General features: G+C 32.1%; 1 protein-coding gene and 1 long non-coding RNA gene across 7 annotated transcripts; one reads left to right on the plus strand and one right to left on the minus strand.

Annotated features, from left to right (window-relative positions):
- The first annotated feature begins 818 nt into the window (after window positions 1–818).
- LOC123671721 (probable phospholipid-transporting ATPase IIB) lies at window positions 819–26,412 on the plus strand. 6 transcript variants are annotated; one of them, XM_045605711.1, is made up of 16 exons: window positions 819–1,441; window positions 4,533–4,791; window positions 4,845–4,994; window positions 5,113–5,367; window positions 5,422–5,524; window positions 5,576–5,783; window positions 8,629–8,851; window positions 9,882–10,065; window positions 11,970–12,220; window positions 12,417–12,593; window positions 15,045–15,294; window positions 17,315–17,523; window positions 18,992–19,351; window positions 22,849–22,987; window positions 24,962–25,165; window positions 25,354–26,412. In XM_045605711.1, the coding sequence occupies exons 1-16, from the start codon at window positions 1,293–1,295 to the stop codon at window positions 25,485–25,487; spliced, it is 3,255 nt and encodes a 1,084-aa protein (XP_045461667.1). In that variant the 5' UTR covers window positions 819–1,292; the 3' UTR covers window positions 25,488–26,412. The 6 variants fall into 6 exon arrangements, with proteins under 6 accessions (XP_045461667.1, XP_045461669.1, XP_045461666.1 ...); XM_045605713.1 differs by having other exon boundaries at window positions 819–1,232; window positions 1,311–1,441; window positions 5,113–5,524; XM_045605715.1 differs by lacking the exon at window positions 819–1,441 and adding an exon at window positions 2,653–2,766.
- Window positions 1,671–2,158, minus strand: LOC123671722. The gene is made up of 2 exons (XR_006746163.1): window positions 2,025–2,158; window positions 1,671–1,926 (listed from the first exon to the last, which is right to left on the minus strand). It is a non-coding gene; the product is annotated as an uncharacterized LOC123671722 (long non-coding RNA).
- Window positions 26,413–27,397: the final 985 nt, after the last annotated feature.

Consider the following 27,397-nt stretch of genomic DNA (forward strand, 5'->3'; position numbering starts at 1 on the left):
ATTATTGTATGAAAAGATTATTCGAGGAAATTGTTTATATAAAAAATATATTTTTCAAATAATTACGTATTTGCTTTTTTATGCAATAAATAAAGATATTCTATGTGGGAAAATAAAATAGATTAACCTAATTATTCATTTGAACTGTCGTTGAAATAGCATAAGAAAATAACATCACGGCATGCAGACAATTATAGTTTTCTTATATTAATTCACAGACATTGAAACCATTATTTCGTTGAAAGAGCGATCGTAAACTCAACGTAAATCTATAATTCAGCATAAAATGCAGCGCTCTTTCTCCATCATTTTGCTGGTACAGCGCTGTCGCCTGTCAAGGGCATCTATTTCAGCGCATTCAACAGCGCCGACTTTCCGACCTCGCCCGTAGTGTTGCTTTTCGTCTTTTTGAAATATACAATGATTTTATCCCTCTTACAATGAGGGTAATAGAGACTTCTGTTTATAATTGCTTGAGCTGACACGTGTTATTTATTATACAGGTGGCTTAGTAAAGGCGGTTTGAGGATTTTTATTGCAGGGAAGGTTGACAAACGCAGCTGAGCTCAACAATCTTATGTTGTCTTAAAGAATCAAGGATGAAATACGAAAAATTGACCATCAAACTGGGCCGAATTGCCGTCCCTCAAAAAGAGGCGTCTGAAATGGTCGCTTCTCTGTTTCACCCCTAACGCCGGCCCTGACCAAGAAACAAAATTTTCATTTAAATCGTACCTTCCGTTCGCCGTAAAAGACCAGGGTACCATCGACCTTGTATGTTTTTCATCTGGAAATGTTACAAAAACAGTTGTCATGTTTCGACTTCTTCGTATATTTTCAGATTCCGACTCACTCAATGGTTTACTAGCGGAATTATGCTATGGTGATGTTTTCATGAGCATAATTATGCTATACATCTACCATAGAGTATTAAAGATATGTTTATTATTCCGAGACATCTACATTATAACTAAGATGTCTAATAAATAGTAAATACTCTAAATTCTTTTGGGCATCTAATTCATAACAAAGCCCTCCTCACCACCAAGATTCATAGAATACATGAATTCTATGGAAAAATCTAACCCAAATGATTGAGAGTTTCGTTAAGAATTTGACATGTCAAGGAAGTCCTCTTGAGATCAAAAATTTTCAGTACTTATATACATTTTTTTTATCTGAAATATAAATTGGAAATTCATACCACTGTGATAGATACACTTTCCATACATGTAATTTTTTTTAATAATTATTTGGTTGAAAAATGTAGTTTTGAATTATACCAATTTGGTATGGAATATCCATTACAGGAATTTAACGATAAAGACCAAGAAACAGATTTTTTATTGGGGAGTTCAAAAAACCATGAAGGTGAAATGGAGTCGCTGTTAAGAAATAATCGATCTAGAACAGGGAAATCATGGGGTAGCCGATGTTGTGGGTGAGTTTTAACACATCAACCGAAGTTGGAAAGATTTTTCTACAAACAAGATAACATTGTGGCAAAGGTAATTCTTTCCGTGATAATAACAAGAATGAGAGAAACCTTAAGCAGAGGCTTGGAAAACAATAATACTTAATTAATAGCTCCAAACTATAACTTATTTGTTCAATCAAGAATTTATTTACCTATAGTTCAGCTTTTGAAGTTCTGAATATAATACATTTTATTCTAGATTTTCACATATTTATTCGGATATGATTGACTACATTATACTATTCAATTACTAAAAAATCCACATTAAAGCTTGTAACATTCTGTTTTAATGTTTTAGCTTAACAGGAAGTATTTTATTGGGGTGATTTGATGAGATAATGTCAATACATCGCACCTCTTCAATGTTTCAATATGGTATATTTTCCAATTCAGATTATTCATGCAATACTTCAAAGTCTTCTAGTACAGTTAACTGAACTGGAGCTCACCTAAGATTAAGATTTAATTAAGAAGGTTCTGTTATACTGCGACCTAATGGTCTATTGTGCCCCCCCATCAAAGCTATTCTCTCCATAATGCAGCTCACCTAATTCTCAATTTTTCACCTCTTGGTTTATATAAAGAAAAAAAAACTGGCTTATTTTTTGAGTGATCATTAGAATGCAATTGTTCCCTTTCTTTTGTTCTTTTCAGGGACTAAAATAACTTTCTATTTTGAAATTGAACATAAAATATCATTTGCAGCTTGACACAGAAGGCATGATAGCATACTTTACATATATTGAAAAAAATAATGTAGATAGCCTTGCCGCAAAGTCTTATGTTTCTTCCTTTTATAAAGTTTGTAAGTTTAAAACCAGGCTTAAAATAAAAGTTCAACTATTTCAGTAACCCTTCAGCCTAATCAATAGTAGCAAACAGTTTTAAAGTAATATTCTATAAAAAATCTAAAGAAAAAGAATCATTCTTCTGGTTGTGAGATTCCTACTCAAGTAGTGTAATTGTAGTATTTAACACTTTCACTTGTTACTGAGAGGTGATAGTTTTGAACCACTCAATTAGGAAATATTCTAATTAGTAAGTTTCGTTCCCTCTTTTCACAAAACTTTACCTAGGGTGGTGAAGCATCATAATAGCAAAGCGTACATAGAACAAAATCAGTTCTTTTTACTCATACAAGCTTGGAGGAGATCAATTTTTAAAGGCTAAAAATCAAGAGATAAGGTTAAAAATATTTATTGTCAAATAATTATGAAAAACTCAAATTGAAGTATTTGATTTAACTTTAACTTTTATTACGAAGCTTTACCCCTGATAGCTCTCGAGAGGTATGATTTTGCATATTGTTTGAATTTTAGTGATATGGAAGATTTGCAGTATAGTTAATCATTTTTAATCATTATCAATTCATACATTCTTCTGATTAAATAAGTGAAAACATGATTTGTAATGGCATCGAAGGAGTTCCTGTGTTTCATTTTTTCCGCTCAAGAACGCTTTTTTGAAGGGACAAACAGGGTGAAATAGAGAGTGGTAATATCCAAAATTGAATAGTCAAGTGAATCAATCATTTTTTCACAATGGCGGTAATTTCCGAATTTTGATAAGGTTCATTGGCGTCAAATTTGATTCCGTCCGCTATACACTTCAACTTTCAAATAGAAGGACGTAGAAACTTGAAATTTGCAGGATGAGTTCGGATCTCGAAAGCCAGCCGGGTTAAGTTTGTAAATGGGCAAAATTTGACGAGGGCTTCCTTATATATGGTTGTTCGAAATTTTGTTTTCCCGTTCATTGTTCATTTCATAACTGCAGATTCGATCGGGATAAAAATTTGGATAAATGATGACAATTTTTATGTTTATCGCGTAACTAGAACCATAGAAAATTCAAGAGGAAGATCGAACAAAATTGCCTCAAATTTTTGTGACCAAAGAACCGTAGGAGTTGAGATTTTCGGTGTTGATATCAAAAAATGATTTAGACCTCCGACATAAATTTCGAACTGATCACATCATTAGAACCAATAGAATTTTAACAATGTATTGGAAAAGAAGTACTTAACATTTCCGTGACAATATAACCGATCGGGTTAAGATTTTGCGTGCATATATATAATAACCATTTAAAGTTTTGTTGTGAAAAATCTGAAAAATAGAAAATTCAAGCGAGATATAAAAAAAACTAAAATTTCGTCAGTACGATAGAAAATTTAAACTAAATATAAAAAAAATTATGCTAACTTGAAGTCCGGAGCTTCTGAGCGCGTCTTCATTCATGCACCAATAGCAACCTTGGAAACCACATATCTATCTATTTACTGTGTACTGTGTCTGTGGTCTCCAAGGCCGCAATTGGCGCTTGGATAAACTAGTGCTCAAAATATTCAATAATATTCATAAAAAAAGAATGAGGAAAGCACTGATAAGAAGTCAGGATCTTTTGCGTTCATTCATGCGACAATTGCGCCCTTGGAGATAATAGAATATGAGTGGTCTCCGAGGGCGCATGTTTATCGTGTGTCAAGGCTCCCGACTTCACAGCAGTGATTTCCTGATTTTTCCTCCTTAAAACCTATTCATTATACCTCGAATGCGCAATCTCCGTGGAAAAATGCTGCTTGTTTATTTTTTTTCCTAAAACTTTACAATATTCATAGACATAAACTGTTGAATAATTGAGTTGGTTATAGATTTTTTTACAATTATTTGTTGTCATGATTTCTATTCTTTCATCTTGTCAAAAAATTTGACATCTGTCACTTTGTCAGTAACCAAATATTAGTCATTTATCTCCTTCGAATTAAGAGAATGTTATTGAAAAACAAAACATTTTCGATGGATATAAAGTGATTTCTAGATTTGAGAAGGATTTATGTCATTGTTTAACTCTTGTTTTTCAATGGAAATGATATTACATACGTAAATAGTTATCTACATATTTTTAATTATGGAAAACGCAGATTCTCAGAGCACTATTGCTAAGTCTTCTAGAGAAAATATTCCTTTGATCTTGAAAACATCTAACAAATCGATTTGGAGGTATAAAGCCTTCGAATCATCATTGCATCTTCATTAATTATTCTTTATTTCAGCTGTTTTTGTTCCGTTTTTAAAAGATGCTGCGGTCCAAGAGAATTGAGAACTCGCACCATTTTGCTGGGCAAGCCTACACAAGGACAGTTTCCAGCTAATGCAATAAGAAATCAAAAATACAATTTCATTACTTTCTTGCCGCTTGTGTTATATCAGCAATTTAAATTTTTTTTGAATCTATACTTTTTACTGATGGCACTTAGTCAATTTGTTCCTGATATTAGAATTGGATACTTATATACTTATTGGGGACCATTGGTGAGAATCAAGGAAAATTATATATACAATTACATTAAAATTATCTATTCTAGTGCTTCGTTTTACTAGTCACTATTTGCCGTGAAGCAATTGATGATTTGAGGCGACATAGAAGAGATCAAGAAGTGAATAACCAGAAATGTAAAAGGCTGTTAAATGATAGAAATAAACTTTTTGAAATTGTACCAGCATCTAAGTTGAAGGTAATTGATTTATGCATACATTATTCTATTTTATTATTTCCCATCATTTAAAATTAACAATATAAGTGTGACCTATAAGTATATGTTGCTTTGCACAATTTATTTCTCATCATTTAAGGTTGGAGATATCATTATGGTTGATAAAGATGAAAGAGTGCCAGCTGATTTGATTCTACTTCGAACCACAGAGAAAAATGGAGCAGTTTTTATTCGTACAGATCAATTAGATGGAGAAACTGATTGGAAATTAAGACTAGCAGTACCTCAGACTCAAAAGCTTGGTGCTGATCATCAATTATTTGAAATGGATGCTAGTATTTATGCAGAAAAACCGCAGAGAGATATTCACTCTTTCATAGGAACTTTTACACGAGTAATCAGAGGTTTCATTGTCTGGTTATTTTTATTAATAATAATTTGTTTCCAGTTGGATTCTCAAAATTCTGATGAGAGTTTGGATCTTGAAAATACTTTATGGACTAATTGCGTGATAGCATCTGGACAAGCACTTGGAGTTGTTATTTATACAGGTAGAAATTGATTCATTATGAGAAGAAACTATTCTTACTTTTTTATGTTAGGACCCGAAACAAGATCTGTAATGAACAATTCTCAACCCCGTTCTAAGGTAGGCCAATTAGACCTTGAAATCAACACCATCACTAAACTTCTCTTTGTGGCGGTAATTGGTCTGGCTTTGATAATGATGGCTCTGAAAGGATTCAGTGGACCTTGGTATAGATATATGTTTCGATTTGTTCTACTTTTCTCTTATATTATACCAATAAGGTGAGTAGAAATTTTGTGTTCACTTCTATATTCATTAGTATTCTCTGCTGGACGGGTTACTCCTTTTTTGACAGCAATAGGTTCTATGGGTCCTTCTTGAAGGTTAAGCTATGATGAGAGACTATTTTCTGTTATAATAACAATTTTCATTTCCATGTTTGCTTACGGTATTATTGAAATTTATTGAAATAAAATTTCATTACTATTTTCTTCTTCAATATATGGGAAGAAGCATATGCTCCGTAGCGGAAACTGATGGATTGAGTTCAGCAGAGAAATCATAGAATATTGACAACTGTTCATCAATTGTTGAGTCTGCTGAACGCACCCAAAGCATCAGCTGACCTATGTCACAACATTGTTATGTTTATCTTCTCCTACATAAGAGGTGGTCTTTTAACCAAAACTCAACCTTATTCTCTTTAAGGTTGAATTCAATGCTCTGCACTGCTCAATCGCTCAAGAGCTCATTTATTTATTATTATGTCATTCTATTTAGGATATGGTCTGACTATATACTTTGGTTAGTAATTGGGGCATTCCCTAAAAGTCAAATTCGTGAAAGATTGGTGACCATTTACTGAAAGTTCTGAATAATCTGTCACAACGATAACCGTACATTTATTTTGGTAATTGTGGTTATCATCCGTCAATTGCCATTACGGTTTTTTGTTCATTCGTTGGAAATTCTCCGATTTGTACCATAGAGTTTTAAATGTAAGTTTTTTTTTCACATATTGCAAGAACTGAGAGAAATTTTGAAACTGAAACAGACGATTATTTTATATGGTGATTGGAATAACGGTTCAAGTTTTCATTCAAGATTGGTATATTATCGGACTAACTATCCATTCAATTAAAATTTCTTACTAAAGACTTCTATAGTATGTGTTATTGTGTTGTTTATTAATTAATTAATTAATTAATCCCCCTTAGGATGCAGTTTTTAATGTTTTCAAGTATACATTTTACAGAGGGTAAGAAGTTAATTGACTTCGTAGATATTCATTTCAAAGATTTCTTCTATGTGGTTCTTGCTTGTTATCTGTTCAACATATTCCATGAAGAGCAAGTGTTTGATGCATTTTATGTTGAAACGTTTGCCGCATTCAGTTGTTTTGGAGAGAGAATCTAGTGCTGGACAGAATTACATAAGACTTAAAGAACCTCCTTGGAAAATATCCGTTTATATCTGGACCTGCTTCGTGATTCTTTTTACCGCAGGCTGTTATATTCGTTTTGCAAGAGGACATACTTCAGAAAAGTTATTTATTACATTAGGATTGGTCTTATAAATTTTTAATATTTCTGTTAGTGGGTATTGATTCGAAAACCTTGTTATTATCGAAATGTGTTTGGAAGAGATTTCTGTATTTCTTTACATTTTTATATAATGTAATGTAATATAATGTTGGGCACCCAAACTTCTTGATATAGTAGATGTCCAATGCGAGGAACAAAGATAAACTCCCATTAGTTAAATGAAGATAAAATAAAACAGTAATTTGAGAAATTCCAGTTCCAATATAGCTTCGAGGGAAATGGAATATAAGTTCTAGAGATAACAGACTGTTTTATGTATTTTATCGAGAACTTTCAATCAGCATAACTCTTGAACATTTTTATGGATTTCCTCAATATTTCAGGAAATAAGTATATAACTTGTAAAAAACCCATCATTAAATTTTTAAAAAGCGAAATTATCTTTTGATAATAATTCCCAGTTTGGAAAACACATTTGGAAAAACAATATATTCAAGGAACAGTACTATAATTGAAACATCTGCTTAATGAGATATCGAATAAACTCGTATTCTTTTTCAATGGCGAAGTCGGGTAGGTCACAGGGCTTATCTAAATTATAAAATGGTACTTTGGCGGTCAATCAATTCAAGGGACAATAAATTCATTTATTGTTGCCTTTGAAGATATGTCCCAACTTTCAAGAACCGCCATTTCCAAAATAATAACGAAATTCAAGAAATGCGAGTATTTCCTCTGCCGATGTTGCATCTTTTGATTACCGATATTATATGGTTCAAACAAATCAAGAAATTTTTCAAAAGGACAAAATAAAGCGTATGGAATTCTGTGAAAACAATGATGAAAATAGTGCATTCCTAAGCAATATCTTATTCACTGATGAGTCATGGTTTTCTTTTCCTTGTATAAAAAACATAAGTAGTAAGATATTACTCTAGGAAGAAAAAGTATCTAGGTATTTCTATCGGGCACTAAGAGTCCTGCCCCATAAGGCAATTAAAAAAATAAATGAATGTATATATACACTGTGAATTATCTGAGCTGAATAAGTGAAAAACTTGGAAAGGGAATATCTCATAGAAAAATGTTTGTAACAAAAGGTTGATGGTTTTGAGGGGTAGTCAACTTATGCTTAAACCGCTTCCATATACTTCACCCTTGCAAATTCGTTCGTCACAGATGGCTCTGTAATCCAATTTTAATTTTCCATCTGAACAACCTTAATGTATCTCTTTCATTGACATTATATAACTTTTTGAGCAATATGATGGAATGTCTATTATCTTTCATGAATCTGACAATTCAGAACACTTTTTTTTTAGGTTGTGTGAGTGATATCTACTTTGAGGCCTGAGATGACATTGATTTTCAATTTGATATCATGATAGGATTTCATAATTATTAATCAGAACTACTTGGCTATCCCGACCAATCTAATTGGAATCATAGTTCACTTAGGCTATTTTTGTGAAATGATATATTTTGATATCTATCATCGATCAAAAAATACTCCACTTTTGTATATAAACAAATATGGAAAAATTAAGGGTGAATTATTATTTAAAGTTTCTATCATTTTCAGTTTGAGAGTAAATCTTGATATGGGCAAGTCGTACTACTCCTATGCTATTGGAAAGGATCCTGCTATGAAAGGAACTGCTGTTAGATGTACTACAATTCCAGAAGAGTTGGGAAGAATATCTTATTTACTCTCTGATAAAACTGGAACATTGACCCAGAATTCAATGGTACTGAAAAGAATTCATCTTGGTACTGTGAGCTATGCAGCCGATACATTTGATGATGTAAGAGTTTTTCTGGAATTCATAATTGTTTTTTTCATTTATCTAGTCAGTGCTTGTTTAAATTTTTTAAGCGCTAAAGGAGCGCTCTTCAATCTTTTCGGTCTGGTAAGCCACTTTGGTCATTTGAAAAGAAATGGTGAGCTACTAACACTAAGGCACATTTACTACAGTCGGATCCGATTCTCTGAAACGATTTCAAAGCGGACCACTACCGCACAGTACCAACAAAATATACCTGGGAAATGTGCGGCCGGCCTAAAACTATAGTTATTTGAGCGAAAAGTTATTTCAGGCAATCGGATCCGAAAGTGGAAAATATGCGGCCGCTCTTAGCGCCAAAAAAAAAATGGAAAGTTTTCGACATTTTTATTTAACGAACACTCAATTGGTTATCCAACTTCATTAATTTTTCTTTTCTTTTTTGATTTTTCTTAATTCGATTGAACAGTTTTATGACGTCCGTCTGGCTTTATAGTTTGAACCCATCTGGATTGTATTGAAAGAAGAAATTATTGAATAGAAGACCATTAATTAAAGTTTTGGAGTGGAAAAAGTGGGTTTTTGTAGAGACAGATGAAATACGTAAATTTTCAACAATCCATTGAGCCAGAACTGTTTATCGGACAAAAAACTTTAATGATAGATATTTGTAGGAGTTTTTATTGACGTTTTTGTAACAAAAGGTCATTCATAAAAAATTGATATTTTCCGAGTTAATTGCAAAAAGGGAATATTTTCACTTTTTTTTTGTATTTTTTTGAATGTTCCGTCACGAAATGTTGGTGGCAAACGTCAGATTCGGATTCAGCACCCCAAAACACATATAACATCGAAGAAATCAAAACTACCCCAAAGCTTTTCTGTGAAAAACATATTGACTCGATTAAGGGCAGAGTTTATTTTGTGACAAAGCATAATAAACTCTACCACTCAAATCCAAATCCTGAATTTATAGTAATCAAACATATATCAAAAAAATCAATTAGTTTTTCTCCCAAAATCCCCAAATCATTGGAATTCATCATTTCAGATAAGCATGATATTGAAAAGTGCCTATTCATCGACAGAAAGTAACACTAATACCATGGGAAGCAAATTCCGAAGAATGGAGAATACCAGGGTAATAGATGCAGTCCAAGCACTTGCATTATGCCATAATGTAACCCCAGTATATGAACAAAATGTTAGTGGCGATGAAGATGCTAGCGATTTAAGTAAGTAAAAGTCATTGCAGGTTTGCATAACGCTAAAAGAGAATTTAATAAAAAATTTAGCTTATGCTAGAGGCTGATGGGGTTCATTTTTTGCATAGAATACTACCGATGGGTTTCATGAAACTGATTGGCCAATCGACTTGTTGATTGTAGTTTGAATTATATGGAAGTGTCAAAAATGAACTGAAATTGAACACAGAAATGATTTGAGCGGGCAAAAATCACCACGATAAAAGTTTTATGAAACATACCATATATTTCATTGCATTTTGAAATCCTCCTTCAAATTATTCAATCATTATATATTCAAATTTCCATTCAAATTGAAATAAACTAAGGTTTTCCTAATTTTTATCATATATGTAGAAACTATTTAGTTTTTGGCTTCAGTTCAGGTAATAGGACCATTTCGATGTGGTTGAAAATTATAGGTTTATGTCATGATGACAGGAAATTATTATTATTTGGTTTTGGAATATTCAAAATTTTATTGGGCCCGTTAAAACGGATATGACAGTCTATTGAAGATATTTTAGAAGAACAGATCAAAACCTCTGTAATAATGTAATGTTATGGGGTTGATTAAATTGCAGTACTTGAACTAATTTATTTATACTACACTATGATAGAAGGACTCACGATAAACTAATAAAATTAATTGTTCAATTTTTACATAGAATAATATATTTTTTTTCTACATATGATGTAATTGAATGTACAGGGCTGAAGGACTCCGGTCGATGGTCTTTGACTGTGGTCAATAGTGTGCAGTTATTATTATTTATACTATTCACAATAACAACTATGTATAAACACTGTCAAAATTAGAGGAACAGATGAAATCTCAACGAAGCTTGATTCCTTGGAAACATAATAGGTACTTAGTTTTTTGTTATATACAGCGGTAAACAAAAAAATTGATTCTTTTTATTCACCCCTATACATAACAAAAAACGAAGTTATTTAATAATAACTTAGTTTAGAGGAACGGAGAAAAACTCCATGAAGTTTCATTTTCGCTTAAACACTGCTGCCGATTTTTAGTTTTTCTTTTAATTGTAGCTTCCTCTGAAACATAACTATTCAGATGTTGTTCTCAGTTACTTAAACAATAATAATTTATTGTAGTTATAACAAAAGATATATAAAACAAAAGAAGGTGGCCAAAAATTAATACTAGTCTTGTTAGTTTCTTAGAAAAAGAGAACGAGAATGGGGTATTGGATTTTGTCTATCTCCTCCAGTTTTAAAGTTGTAGTGCTAAAACATCGAAATGTGTACACTGTTTGCTCACTGAGCAGAGGGAAACCAGTCAAGCATACTTTGTTTGAGGTTCTTGGTAGTGAGTGTGGAGAGGAAGTTGTCAATTCTGTTAATTTAATATGTCCTCTGCATTTTCCAGGGTGGAAATAACTTTTCTGAGCAGGCCCACGTTTTGTAATCCAGCAAAAACTATATAGGTGTTGGAATGATCGTCTTCTTTTTCAGAGTCATTTTCTTCTCTCTCACTCCCCACAGGATCGGTGGTGGGGTCGGCGATCATGTCATCAATAGTGCGAGTGTTGCTAGTCATCCTCTGGCGCGTAATCGGGAAAATTTTGGAGAATTTCCTCAGTTTCTGTTGGTGTGCTATGAGTGGTCTTCTCTGAAAATTATAATATAACAATAAATCATTTTTGTTTTCCAACAAAATACTAAATACAAAATTAAGATATTCTAGACCGAATCATTTTGAACATCAGTGAAAAGCGGTAAAGAACATTTCAAAGGTCACTATTATCTTGAAATCATTTATAAAGACGCTGTATAACTCAATATAAATGGCACCTATTAGCGTGGCTATAATTTTTTTTATTTTTGATTAGAGAAAGATACATATTACTCAAGTAAATATTTTGTTGAAGGTTCTGTGATAACTGAAGTTGAAGCAGATCAGCACATGCATACTTCCGATAATGATAATGTGATTTATCAGGCTTCCAGTCCAGACGAAATAGCATTGGTAAATTGGACCAAATCTGTGGGGCTGAAATTGAATAATAGAGATTTAACATCAATACAGCTTCAAGCACCTGATGGGAGATTTTTAAATTACTCTATTCTCCAAGTGTTTCCTTTCACTAGTGAAACTAAAAGAATGGGTATAATAGTCAAGGTATTTAATTTTTAGACGCATATGATTTTACTGAATTGTCGTTTTTGAATGAGTGTAACATCATAACAATTAAGATAGATCCGCGCTACAAAGCCTTATCTTCTGAGAGTCATATAAAAAAATATTTGATCAACAATCAAACAAATAATGTTTAGAATGCAATAAAGTCATGAATCATTTCAATTTCATCTTACAGGATCTGCAATCTGGAATGATTTACTTTTACCTGAAAGGAGCAGATATTGTCATGACCACAATTGTACAATACACAGATTGGCTAGAAGAAGAAGTAGGAAATATGGCACGGGATGGCTTGAGAACTTTGGTGGTAGCAAAGAAAACCTTATCTGAAGAACAATATAGGGACTTTGAAGTAAGTATACCATAGCATATGAATCATTTAAGGAACAATAAAACAAGGTGAAAAGGATCTATTCCATATTAATTAATTAATTAATAATTAATAATATTATAATGATTTGCAGAATTTACTTAGATACGATCATTAATCGTGTAGGGTGACATATTTTGCCTTACTTGTGAGTCTTGAAAACACAGATCAGAAAGAAAAATTAGTTTCCTCTTCAAAATACTAATTTCGGAAATTCAAATCGGACATTTCTGAAACGGAATCGAGCATTGATGGATGCCCAGAAAAAGCCTCTGTATATTGTCGATAGGTACTAGGCTTCGGCATCCCAGACATCTAGGGAATTATAGACAGGTGCCCGATTGCCGAGATTTTTCAGGTGTCGGCAGTTGATGCTACTATTAGTAGCGCCCAAAGTCTAATAGGATGCAACTAGTCAAATCGAAATCAGACTTTTATTACACATCCCTGATTTTTGTAAATATAGAGTCTAAGTATATACAAACTCCCCCATCTCGTCTATGGGTCTGTGCAATCTAAAAATTGTTTATCCATTTATAATAACAAACGAATCGGTAACAGTTGAATTCAGTTATTCAGCAATTGCACGAAATTTAAATTTCATGTAAAATTGAAAAAATAATAAAAAACAGTGATGTAGTTTTTGTTATTTAGACTTGACAATTGGATCATGGGGCGTTTCAGAAAAAATTCGTAATTCCATGATAATGAAAAAAAAATAAAATCATCATTGGAATAATTGAGATACGATTGCAAAACCTTTCAATTTTCAAAATGATATCTACTAAAAACTATTATTTTTTTCTAAATGAAAAAACAGTGAGTTTATTCTAGATTTCTTCTAAAAATTGAAAGAATCGATCAAGCTATTTCCGCACAGAATCAAAATGAATTTACACTGAAGAACGTAGTGAGAAAGGTAGTTTACAACCTATTCCTTGCTCAGGATTGGATCTATAAATAAAATGATATTTATCGAATTTTCACTGATTTCATATCATTCAAACTTGAGTATTATGAAAAAAGTGCGTTTTGATAGAAACGTTGAGGAACAATTTTATTTTCTAAAATGATTGAGTACCTTTTTATGGATCAACGAGACCATAATTTGAGAACCATTAGAAGTACAGAAAAAAAAATAATTGGGAAATAATTTCATTCGGAATGATCCTGTGAAAGATTCAAAGAAAAAAATATATTTTTTCTACAACCTTGCGCTTGCAACCCTTTTCCTTCACACATTTTGTGAGTCTCAAAGAGTCACTTTCCCGCACGCAAATAAGTGTGAATTTAATTGTGTTTGGCTCTATACACCGAACGTCCAAATAACGCCAATTATGAGGTTTTTGACCATTTTCTATTATTTATATTGATACGAATCATACGATGTTATATATTTTTTTATCAGGAAAAATTAAGCTTTCAAAAAATGGCACAGAAATCTAGTGTTCCCATTTGAAAAAACATAAATTTGGGACATAGCTTCGTAATTGAAAACCCTTTTGAAAATACGAGCACACCACTGGATTCTACGTAAAAAAGTGCCTGTATAATGTTTTAATTTCAGAGCTTTATCATCAGTATTAGCGGAGATATAAATGTTTTTCGATATCGCCATACAATTTTCGCTTATACCTCGAAAACAAAAGAAGGTGGCCAAAAATGAATACTACCTTTATTAGTTTCTCAGAAAAAGAGACCGAGAATGGGGTATCAGATTTTGTCTATCTCCTCTGGTTTAAAAGTTGTAGTGCTGAAACATCGAAATTTGCCCACCCTGTACATAAATTGTGCATGCATCGATAGTGTCAGTTCACAGTTTTTGATGCCAGATTGTCCACTCAGTTTATTCTTAAACTCCACTGTATTTTGCAAATTCATTGATATATGTCCGACAGTATCCTCGAATTTCGGCTGCAGGTCATTGGTATATTGATTGAAGGTTTCATAAATGTTAGAGTTTTTAACTAGTTTTCTTTTCGCGCGCCATTTATGCCTTCCAAGGGAGTCGCATAACCAGAACTATGACGAATTTCTTCGTCACTGAAGATTTATGTTGGATCCAAAACCAGGGTTGAACTTGAAGAAGTTTTTATTGTATCGCCCATTTTGAAGGATAATATAGAGTACAATATAGAGTACCAAGATAATTAATTATCACGATAATATTCATTACACCAAGATCCTTTGATGTAGCTGTCGAATGCAAAAGCAATATATATATTTAATATAATATTAAGGTATTAACACCATAAGGTCAATCTGTTAGATTGTAATAACCGTTGGTCGCGGGAAATTAACTTTCTGTTTTATTCTATTATATTCTTCAAACTTATGGAACTTCGAAACAAATGTGAAAAAATTGTGAAGAAAAAATATTTTCATGAAATTTTCATTGTTTTCAGTTATAATAATTATTCAAATTTATTTCAGCAACGTTACAATGCCGCTCGTCTTTCTGTTTCTGATAGAATGAGTAGAGTATCACAGGTCATCGAATCTTTGGAAAGAGAGATGGAACTTCTTTGTGTAACTGGAGTTGAGGATAAACTACAGGAAAATGTGAGACCTACTTTAGAGCTTCTGAGGAATGCTGGAATTAAGATTTGGATGCTTACCGGTGATAAATTAGAAACTGCATGTTGTATTGCTAAGAGCTCCAGGCTGGTATCAAAATCACAAGGTGAATAAGTATAGAAAGTATTTACATTTTTATTAGATACTGAATCAAACAAAGTAGTATCAAGAAATATCTTTTGTTCATTGGAATAATATATAGCCTAAAATATTCCAACACTTCCAACGAGTCTTTTAAATGAAACGAACGCCAAACAAATATTTTTCAGTATATACAGGTTGAGTCAATAGTGCTCGATTGGCCGATAACTCTTGGAAATTTTAGACTAGGAGAATGATTTAAGTTTTTACGGAATCAACAGTACTCAGCGCATAAGCTTAAATTATTGGTGACCTTACAGGCTGGTCTGAAAGAAAAAAGGTAAAACATGATATTCCCTTGTTTTTCTAAATGAGAATGCTCAAGTTTTATATCATACTCATAATCTCCATGAAATTCTGATTTCGAAATACCCCACTTATCATAAGTTACCTGTTGTACTTTTTGACTTTGGCCACATTTTTCAAAAAATTTCGTGTTTACAATGTTTTAAACTAAAGATTATAATATCTTGAAAACCGTTCAAGATGATCTATTTATTATTGCGAAAAGTTTTCAAGTTTTCTGCGAATTATGGATCAATCTGCAATTTTTCAAAAAGGACCTTTAAAAAATGTCAATAACTCCATTTATTCAATGGATATGCCCTGAATTTTTTTTGACTGTCAGATCACCTAGTTCGTAGCCTTCTTTTTTTTGTTGAGACATGTTCTGCCTAAAATTAATAGTTTTCAAAAGGCTTCGCATTTCATGTTTTGTACAGGGTCTGGAAGAGTTTCAAGGGTATAAGATTACTCAACTCTACTTGATAGCTACTAATTATATCAATTATATACGCCAAATCGAAGAAATTATCAAAATACATATTTGGAAACATTCATTTTGACGTAATGAAATGGAGACCACATGAAAAAACAGAAACATTGAATTCTCTTAAGGAGATCGAAATATTTTCAGCTGAAAAAGTCTCATCAATGTTTATCGCTCATATGATATGCTCAGATGTCTGCAATTTCTTTTAATAATTTCAATGTAATTGGAACGAGGTGCAGTTCGATTTGAAAAAAATTTGCAGACATCTAAGCAGATAATATGAGCGATAAATATTTATGAGACTTTTCTCGCTGCAAATATGGAGTCATTTCAAACTCCTTCAGACTACGTTTCTATTTGTTCACGTGGTCTCCACTTAAATTTGTCAAAAAGATTGTTTCCAAATATATTTTTTGATGGTTTCTTTGATCTGGCTTATCGTTAATTGATATTAGTAGGTATTAAGTAGAGTCGAGTAATCTTATCCCTTTGTATGGGTGGAAAGTATACTGTCAGTCCCTGTACAAAACATATAATGAGAAGAATTTTGAAAACTTTTCATTTTAGGCACAACATGTCTTAACAAAATATAAAGACTACTCACTAGCATATCCGACATTTTTTAAAGGTCATTTCGGTCTTTCGGACCACGTGTAGAGTGGTAGGGAAATTTGCAAAAGAATTAGAAACTTTTCAAAAATTCAATAAAAAAAAACATACAATTGTCTCAAACGTTTTCCAAGATATGATCTTTAGTTTTAACCTTTATATTCATGAAGTTTGTTGAAAAAATCAAAAAGTATCACAGATAAATGATGACAAGTAAAGAATTTCAAAATCAGAATTTCATGAAGAATACAAGTATGATATAAAAATTGGTCATTCTCATTTAAAAGAACAGGGTACTATCATGTTTTACCACTTTTGGACCAGCCTGTGGAGTCAAAAATAATTTCAGATAAAATTTCCGAAAGTTATCGACCGATTGAGCACTATTGACTCACCCTGTATATAACTGAATTACAAAATCAATATTATGTGTCACAATTATGTTGACCCCTATGGCCATTCAAGCCCACGAATTTCTGATCGCAAGATATTCCTTTTTTAATAATTTTAAACATTTTCCGGAAAAACTCATATTTAAGAAACTCCAGTGGGCTGTTTCATGTGAGCCAGTCTCTACTTTAGTTTTTCATAAATGTTTATTCAGGATTGCATATTCTGAAGAGAGTGGTCACTAGAACTGATGCTCACCTGGAATTGAATGCATTCAGGAGAAAACAGGGATGTGCCCTGGTCATTAGTGGAGAAAGTTTGGATGTTTGTTTATCTTATTACCAGCAAGAATTCATGGAGTTAGCAACTGCTGCACCAGCTGTTGTGTGCTGTCGATGTTCACCTACTCAAAAGGCTGAAGTTGTGAGTTAATATTATACCCCCAAGTCCCTGCAACTCCTCTCTTGAACTAAGGCTCATGTGTGATTGAAATATTCAGGATCAAATTATTTGTGTTCAATGTCATTTTTTAACTGATCTAAATTTCACCGGCAAAAAAAGAAAACAAAGACTGAGAGATGAGACCAGTTACATTTTTATTTCAAAGAACACAAAACTACCCAACTTTTTGAAAATCTTTCCCTTGTATTGAGATGTATTTCCTTGAATCCGTTTTAAATAATGACAGACTCTTCATCCTTGAGAGAAGCAATCGTGCCAAAAAAGGCGTAGTCAGTATTTTTTTCAAGAATTATTTGTAATTTCCTACACATGAACCGTCTCCATATTTTCGGAGTAAAAGGGTGTGGACATATGTGCATAGGGCGTTTCAAATACAGTGTTGAAAATTGCTAACAAAATTCATCCACAATATATTTTGTCTTTCAAATTAGAACCTTAATTTTTTTCAGGAATGCCTTGGATTCTACGTGGGAAAATAAAGATAATGTTCTAAGACATGATTATACTCCGAAATTCAATAATTTTCCAGTTATTTGAGATTTTCTTGATCATGATGCGGGATTATGTAGAGTGAAAATCATTGAAACATTTTCATAACAATATTTGGAGACCATAGAATAATAGATGGGAAGGGTAGTTCATGATGAAAAGGAAATTTACGGTATTGACCTATCTTGAAACAAATTACAAACTTTTGTCTACATACAGCATAAATCAAGATAATCTCAAATAAAATTATTGAATTAGGAGATAGATAGATTTCTTCTCAGAATCCAACGCAAAAAATCAAAAATAGCGTTCTAATTTGAAAAAACATAAGTTATGGTCTATTTTTTTTACAATTTTTTGCACATTATTTGAAGCAACCTGTGATGATATTTCTTGAATTAAAAAATTGCACTTCATTTCCACCTTCTTCTACATCCGAAAATGTAAAGGCCGTTGACGCTTACAATATCAAGAATAAGTGTAACGAACATAATACTGAGTACGCTTATTTTTTCAGTTTTATAATTGACATTTTGAATAAAATTTGACTTATACATCATTTGAAACAGAAAACGTTCAGAATTGAATACTCAATCAAATCAGAGAAAAAAAATATTGCTGATCAAATTTGGCGCATTTATAATTATTTATTATGTTATCGATATTCTTCAAAATCTATATTGAATAATTAGAAAAAATAAATGAAATAGAATCCTCAAATTGAAAACTATTTATTTGTGAAAATACCAATATATCTACTTGAAAAATTATCAATTGCTCCCAAAATTTCTCAATATCTATAAAAAAAAACAAAATTTTTTTGACCCTACTAAATTTCCTAAACTTGCAGACCTCTAAGATACTTACTAATATTAATATAATAGAACTCATATCATTCATAATAATAAGATGCTTATATGAAATTTTGAAAAATATTCAGGTGCAACTGATACAGAAACATACAGGTAAACGAACAGCAGCTGTAGGAGATGGTGGCAATGATGTAAGTATGATCCAACAGGCGGATGCTGGTATCGGCATTGAAGGAAGAGAAGGAAAACAAGCTAGTCTTGCTGGCGATTTCAGCATACCACAATTTTCACTGCTATCCCGACTTCTACTAGTTCATGGCAGGAGATCCTACAAACGATCAGCTTCCCTAGCTCAATTTGTCATACATAGAGGATTGATAATATCTACCATGCAAGCGGTTTTCAGTACAGTTTTCTACTTGAGTTCTGTATCATTGTATCAAGGATTTCTTATGGTTGGATATGCAACAGTATATACGATGTTTCCGGTGAGTAAAATGGACGAAAAAGAAATTGAGATCCATTATTTGCTTTTCTCTCTTAGGCCCAATCTTAAAATGTCACCAATGTTATAAATGTCACTGACAACATAGATTTAGATCCCAGAATCATTATTGTAGTATATACAGCATCTGAGTTTACTTGTCTGTTAAATCCAGAAACCGAAGGTGAAAGGAATCAATTAGATCATTTTTAAATACTGTTCCCGTTCTTCATGTGAAATCTTCAAACTAAAAAAACAATACTGTGAATAGCCCCGATGATTAAAAAATAAAATATACGAAATGTTGGCATCATGAAAAGTGATTTCTTCAATTTACGTCCATTTATCTCATAATAAATAATGTTCCGAATAAATAGTTGAAGGTTTTGAAGAAGTCTACTTTTGCTACAACCTTCACCCATGGGGTTCAACTGGAATTTTATATGAAAACCCCTGTTTTTTATTGCAGATCTGTATTATACAGCAAAAAAAAGGTTTTAAGAACAATTTTTCAAGATTCGTCACAGATGGTTCTGTAATCGTATTTGAATACTTTCATCTGAACGTCTTTAAAGTATTCGTTCCATTAATCATTCCTCTGACGTTTCTTGCTAGACTCAAAATATTGTTGTCTGTATAGAACAAGTTAATTTATTTAATTTGAATAGCGATATTTGTTCGGACAGTTGTGAACACTTTTCTTTGAAATAGACGTATTAAATCAACTAATCGAAATAAAAAAAATTGAAACGGTTCTACGTCAAGCCATAGCTCTCTGTGGAGAACGTTTTCCAGATGTAGCGCGTTCATTCGTTTCTTTCCAACGAGTTAAGGAATAGGCATGATGACAGTAATTGAAAATCACAGAAATATTGTGAAAATTTGATGAAGAAACTTGAGTCATGGAATACGAAACACGGAATTATTTTCTCATTAATTGCGAGCAGCGAGATGAATAATTATTTTCATTAAACAAAATCACAAAATTCGGATGCCCTCCATGATGTTGAACACTAATCAGAGCGTCATTCAGTAGTAGAAAAGTAAATAAATGGCTTGTTTTGTTCTCTGATGGATCTATTTATAGGTTATATCCTTGATGGAGGAATATTCTGCTATAGTATATCCAAAGTCACTTGAACTAGTCCGTAAAAACGTTTGTCCAGATGTGCCTTTGATGTGGATACTGCGATCCGCTAAATACAGGGATTTATTGGGAAGTAGTGTTAGGCAATAAATTCACTGGCCCAAAAGGAATTTCTGGAAACTTGGTCAACTTATTTATTATCGAAATAATCTGGCTTCCTCCAAGTGACTTTGGATATACTATACCATGTATTACATCAAAATAAACTTATTTCTACCATAGATTATTTTAGGTCTTGGTATATCTGGTTCTCTCAGTTCAGTTTACGATTCAGTTGTCTTTATACCGAATATTAAATTGAAAGTGAAGATTTTATATTTATCAACACAAAATAACGAAGTTATTCAATGAGCGTCCTAATGTTTACACCCTGTAACTCCACAACATCCAGTGGTTACGTTTCGTTTGGCCGCATGGTCCGCTACTAACAGACCAATTGAAAAGACCCCGGTCTACCATAGTAAAACAATTTTTTTTTTTGGGCTAAATTCAATTTTATTATTCTACATAGTTGCCTTCGAGAGCGATTATAGCGATCTCCCAACTTTTCGATACCATTTTTTTAGTACGATTTGTCTTTCGCTTCAAAATAGGCCTCCGTTTCGGTGATTACTTCTTCATTGGCACTAAAATTCTTTCCAACGAGCATTCTTTTGAGGACTGAGAACAGGAAAAAGTCGCATGGCGCATTGTCTTGATCAAACAGCACCTTTTTTTCTTCAAATGTGGCCGTTTTTTTAACGATTTCATCCTTCAAACGATCCAATAACGCTATATAATAATCGCTGTTGATGGTCTGGCCCTTTTGGAGATAATCAATAAATATTATACCTTGCGCATCCCAGAATACTGATGCCACAACCTTGCCAGCTGACTGTTGTGTTTTTCCTCGCTTTGTCGATTGGACTCCGGAGTGAAATGATGGAGCCATGTTCCATCCATTGTCACATATCTACGCTAAAATTCAGGTTTATTGCACTTAAACAGCTTCAAACACTGCTCAGAATCATTAACACGTTGTCGCTTTTGATAGATTGTGAGCTCGCGTGGCACCCATTTTGCACACAGCTTTCTCATGTACAAATATTCGTGAATGATATGATGCAAACGTGCAGATGATATCTCCACAATATCTGCTATCTCGATCAACTTCACTTTACGGTCATTCAAAATTATTATTTACGGTCATTATACTTTTTTGATTTTTTCGTTTTTGACAGCCTCTTTTGGGCGTCCACTGCGTTCGCCGTCTTCGGTGCTCATTTCAATACGTTTAAACTAAGCATTCCAATCAATGATGATTTGATTTTCCTGGTGCAGACCCCGGAAACTTTCCATTAAGCCAAGATTTTGCTTCAACTGAATTTTTCCCTTTCAAAAAGCAATATTTTATCAGCACAAGAATTTATTTATTTTTCTTCTTTTTTCAAATAACAAAAGTAGCTACACTCATAACGCAATATCTCACAAACTAATGGTCGGACTGCTGTCAAATTTTGACACGTATCGTTTGAAGGTTGGTACTAACCATCGAGATAGAATAGAAGGAGACGATGTGATCTGTTATCGTGCTAAAAAAAGTGATCAGTAGGTGGGGCTAATTCTATTACTAAAATTGTAGAAATATCAGGGTCGCATTACGTAAACTTTCACGAAGGAATACAAAAATTAACCGTGTTCATCACTTTTTGAACACTCTAAGCATTGTTCACAAACAATTTTTTGTTTCAAATAACATACAACATATCCTGGCATATAAATTTTAATATATTTAGAGTATGGCGAAGATGGATATGTAGATATGCAAAAATTGTGAATACGGATCTGTTCACTACTAAGAAATGTTATTGGCCAAAAATTGACTGAGATCTACATCCAAAATGAAGAAGAGATACCGCTTTAAGTCACGTGAAGTCGTCTCCTCTCAATTCTAATTGTTGTCTTGATATTGATGATGGAAACTTTGGAAGTTCAACTGTTTTCAAAATATTAGAGAAAATTGGAAAATAGCATGAAATTAAAAGTTCTTATAACTTCTTTACTACTGGTGCTATAAACATTAAACAAAAACATTCTACAAGCACAGTAGAATCCATTGTGGTTATAATTTTTTTAAAGCAATAACAATTTCTGTAACAAATAGAATAACTTTTTTCCCCTCCACATGGTTGATTTGCCATGTGAAACTGACAATTTTTATTATTTTTATAGTTTGATAAGAAATTTTATATCATGTACCTATATTTTTCAAAAAGGAAAAAAAAAACAATTTTATTTGTTACAGAAATTTATGTTCATGTTTGAATGAATAAATGTATAAATAAAAGCCTTCACAATTATTTTTTAATTTTTAGGTGTTCAGCTTGGTACTTGATCAAGACGTCAGTGCTGATATTGCTCTAACTTATCCAGAATTATACAAAGAATTGGCAAAAGGAAGGAGTCTTTCCTTTAAAACTTTCTTTATGTGGGTGTTAATATCAATTTATCAAGGTAAATATAAAACATCTTGCCTGCATTGATTTTGAACAACAAATAATTACCCTCTCCAGTATACTTCATATTAAGTTTCGAAATTTTTAGGAAATCTAAGTATCATGAGTACAGGTTTAGACTGAACGGCCACTGAATGCGAAGTTGAGAGCCAAGCGTCAATTTCGAAAACCTTTGTTTCAATTTTTGGAGCTAACTAGGCTTAGCTCAACTTCGCATTCAGTGGCCTTTCAGCAAAAAAATTTATTGATGATGCTAATTTGTTACAATAACACTTCACTCAATAAGTCCCGGGCCTAACCAGTAAAAACTCATTTTTTCTTAAAAATCTGACAATTGAGATTCTTATCTTTATAAACCATGTGTTTTTGTTTGGAGAAAGAAATGATTCAATGAACAGTATGTTGCTTAATAATTGATAATGATGTATATTATTAATTATTAATAGTTGTTTAAAAAATTATTTCTTGAATAAATATTGTTGTATGAAAAGTTTGTTCAAGGAAATTGTTTTCACATAACAATAAAAAAATAAATATCTTAAATAATTATGTATTTGCTTTTTTGCAGGCAATAAATAAATATACTCATAAGTGATGAAATAAAACAGATCAACTTAATTATTCATTTGTATTGTCGATGAAATATCGTTCGTAAACTAATGATTCAGCATAGAATGCAGCGCTTTTTCTCCGACATATAGCATAATAAACATAGATAGAGGAAGTATACGCAATTTTTCATGTCCCCAACATGGTTAGATTACGTTGTCAGATTGTGATATATTTTCAAATCCACAAAATTGTGGATTAGTTATATATAGTGAAATTACTATATCATTATGAATGAAATATATTAAAGTGATTCCCGTTTAAATATACAAATTTGAATATTTGGGATCCAATATTTTTCCTAATTGTCGAATTTATAATGAGTGGAATATTCATTATTTTCTGTATCTACCTGCTGAAATCCAAATTTTGGCAACTCTCCTAGTGTCATTGGTTGTTTCATGTCTTTTGGCGCGCTTGAAGTTTTTCTGAATTTCTGATATATTGAGGTATTTATTTCAATATATTTTGAGTTAATATGAAACGTTGATTCACTATGGGACAGAAGAAGTGCGTTCTTTGTGGAGAAACGAATTGAGTGAAATATTGTATCACTGATGTTTTCATTTTTGCGCGCTTCTTGTCAAATTTGATAGTTCATGTTGGGGACAAAATTTGCTTACTGAAAATGAGATATGCTTCAATGCTCCCTCTATCTATGTTTATTACTCTGGGGTACGGAACAATTGGAAATTTATTTCGATGTTTTGCTTGAATTTTCTATGATTCTGGGGACGCGATTATCATGAAATTTCGTGTTTGAAAATATTATCGCCATAGAGCTTAAAACTTTATGTTTTTTTTTGATAAATTTTTCATTTAACTTGGTCAGATCTGTTGTCCCTGAAAAATTAGGTTTTTTTGTAAATTTAATTTACACAATGTTAGGATCATTGAATGGCCCTAACCCTGTAAATTGAACTTCAACATGTTATTTCAAGGACGAGAAAACACCGAAAATATTAGACTTTTTTTTCGATATTCGGATCGGATGTTATTTTTTTGGATATTCTTTTTAAATTTTTCACGTTTCTAGTTATGTGATCAACATGAAGCTTGAAATCTTAGAATAAAGAATAATTCTATGTTTTAAGCTTGAAATTGTTATTTTACATCTGAATCTAAATTTCATCTTGATCGAATTCGTAGTTCAATCAGTTCTTGTCGGTATTGCCCATTATGAATCGCATTCGCGATCGCCAGCTATCCTAAAAATTTTAAGTTGTAGGTTTTTCGTTCGAGAGTTATCGCGTTCACGTTCGGAAGGACGGAGAGGATTATTCATTAGATAGTCGAACTTTATCGTTTGACATCACTCCTAGGTCAAAATTCGAAAATAATATCATTGTAACTTGTTTTGCAGGTGGTGTTATAATGTATGGAGCTTTGTTGCTTTTTGAAGATGAATTCATTCATATAGTTGCCATCAGTTTCACATCTTTAATTTTAACAGAACTCATCATGGTGGCTCTAAATATAAGAACATGGCACATTCTCATGATACTGGCTGAAATTTTTTCATTTGCCTTGTATGTGTTATCCTTGGTAGTGCTACATGACTATTTTGGTGAGAAACTTTTTTTAAGTGAAATTTTTCAAAATAAGATTAATAATAAGATTAATTAATAAGGTTACATGAATGAGATTTTGCTTATCTTGTCTACATTAGCTATTTCTTCATTCCTCTCAAATTCCAATCTGTGATCAAATGAACAAAATAAAATGTTTCATTTTCTAATGATGTGATTTTTTCAGATGCTGAATTCATTAAAACAACAGACTTTTTCTGGAAAGTGATTTGCATAACACTGATATCTTGTTTACCTCTGTATATACTTAAATTTCTCAGGAAGAAGTTTTCACCACCTAGCTATACAAAACTTTCATAAACATACTTTTGAGGCTTTTGTCACCTCCAGTTCGGGGAATTTGGACTATACAATGATAACTAAGCAACTGGAACATTATCAATTACAATTTTTTGTTACTTGCACAATGTTTATGGTGAAGTGGTCCCAAGAAGGGGGATGTTTAAAAGAGATGATTACAATACTATTTGAATATTATGGTGATACATCTATTTTATATCAATAAGGTTCAAACATCAATCCATTTTTAATCAATTAGACTTGAGCGGAGCATTAAATAGATGCAAAAGCTGTTTAATTTTCATTGACATTTGACTTGTGTTATCTGAAATTATAGTCGTGTTTTCAGATTTGTCATCTAAAAAATTTTAATTTGTTCATATATGATATACGGGCATATTATTTCATTAGCAAAAATAAGTTTTGAAAATTTTTCGCTTTTTAAGAATGCTCTTCAAGATTGTGTTGTTCTTACAATTACAACCTTACTACTGTGGTCATCTGTGATAATTATTTTTCCAGTTGTACTGATATTTTTAATCATATATTAGTTATTCAAGACAATTAATTGTTTTATAAATTTGTTATTTATTCTATGAAAATAACTTCAAACATAACTATTCCATGATTTCTTATTGCAAATTCAATGTTGCTATCTGATTTTGATGATCCGCTGAAGAAGAATGATAACTGAAATATACAACAGCCCTGAATGATTCATAGTATTGATGGAATTGTTACAGTTGAATAACCATATTATTGCTTCGTAGAGAAGGACAGTCAATTAACTCAAGTTTATATTGCTTCTTGAATTTGACTAATATTTTTTAGATTTAGTCGTTTTTCATAAATATTTATTATACATTTGAAGAATTATATATTGTTAAAATTGAGTGGAATTAATTGTATTATTTTATGTATGAAATCATTATATAATTTTATTTCACTTAGTTTCTTTATAACACCGATATTCATCTACAAAAAACTAAAATACTTACTTTTTTATTGAAAAAATCCTATTACCTTCCAATGTTGTAGGATTATAAAATACATTGCATGTCAAGAAGCATTGAATGGCCATCTTCATGTGCCAATTTTACTTATCGCTTGTTACTTCCGGCAATTCTTGAATTTGTTCAGGAATTTCTTTCTTCAATAATGTGTCGCCATCATCCTAGATCTCTGGAAATCCAAAAATTGGAAGCAAATTTGGTACTTCTGAATCTATCAATTCATTGGAAAATTATAGGCAAATATATTATGCAAGTAAACACATAAGATTAAGATAAAAGAGTTTGGAAGGCTAAACTCTTAAGTTTGAATGTGAAATATTTTGAATTCACAGTGGACTCAGTATTAGATTCAAGGCTGAAGTAACCATGCTATTATTCATCCAATTTTTTAATTTTTAACTCAACTTAACAGAGTTGGATACAATATATTTATAACTGTTCCATCATCTACTAAGATTTGGGGTTATATCACCCTCTTCGCATAGAAAATTTATAGAAATATTTGATATATTCTATTATATTATTTTTTTGGCTGAACTTTATAATCAATTAAATTGATTTCACGGCATTCGGGCAATTCTTCAGTTCTGGAAAAAGTACCTCCTCGAACAGGACTCTAACCCGCAACCCCCACTAATCCCAAAATCGAGTGTTAGTACGCCTTACGAACTATATATATAATTCGCAAGGGTTGAGGAAAGTTGAAATTGATGGAAAGAACATAATAATAACGTCAGTGATCATTACGATTTTCTTAACCTTCCCCTCGCATAGTCGACATTTCGTGACTTCAGCTCGATTCAGGTTACTGAATCTTCCGACCTACCGAGCCCGGGATAAATAGGTAAATAATAGTTTAACGTCTGTGTATTAACATATTAAATTAATTTCACGGCATTCATACAATTCTTCAACAGA

The sequence above is a fragment of the Harmonia axyridis genome, chromosome 1 (assembly GCF_914767665.1).
Source record: "Harmonia axyridis chromosome 1, icHarAxyr1.1, whole genome shotgun sequence".
NCBI classification, from domain to species: Eukaryota; Metazoa; Arthropoda; class Insecta; order Coleoptera; family Coccinellidae; genus Harmonia; species Harmonia axyridis.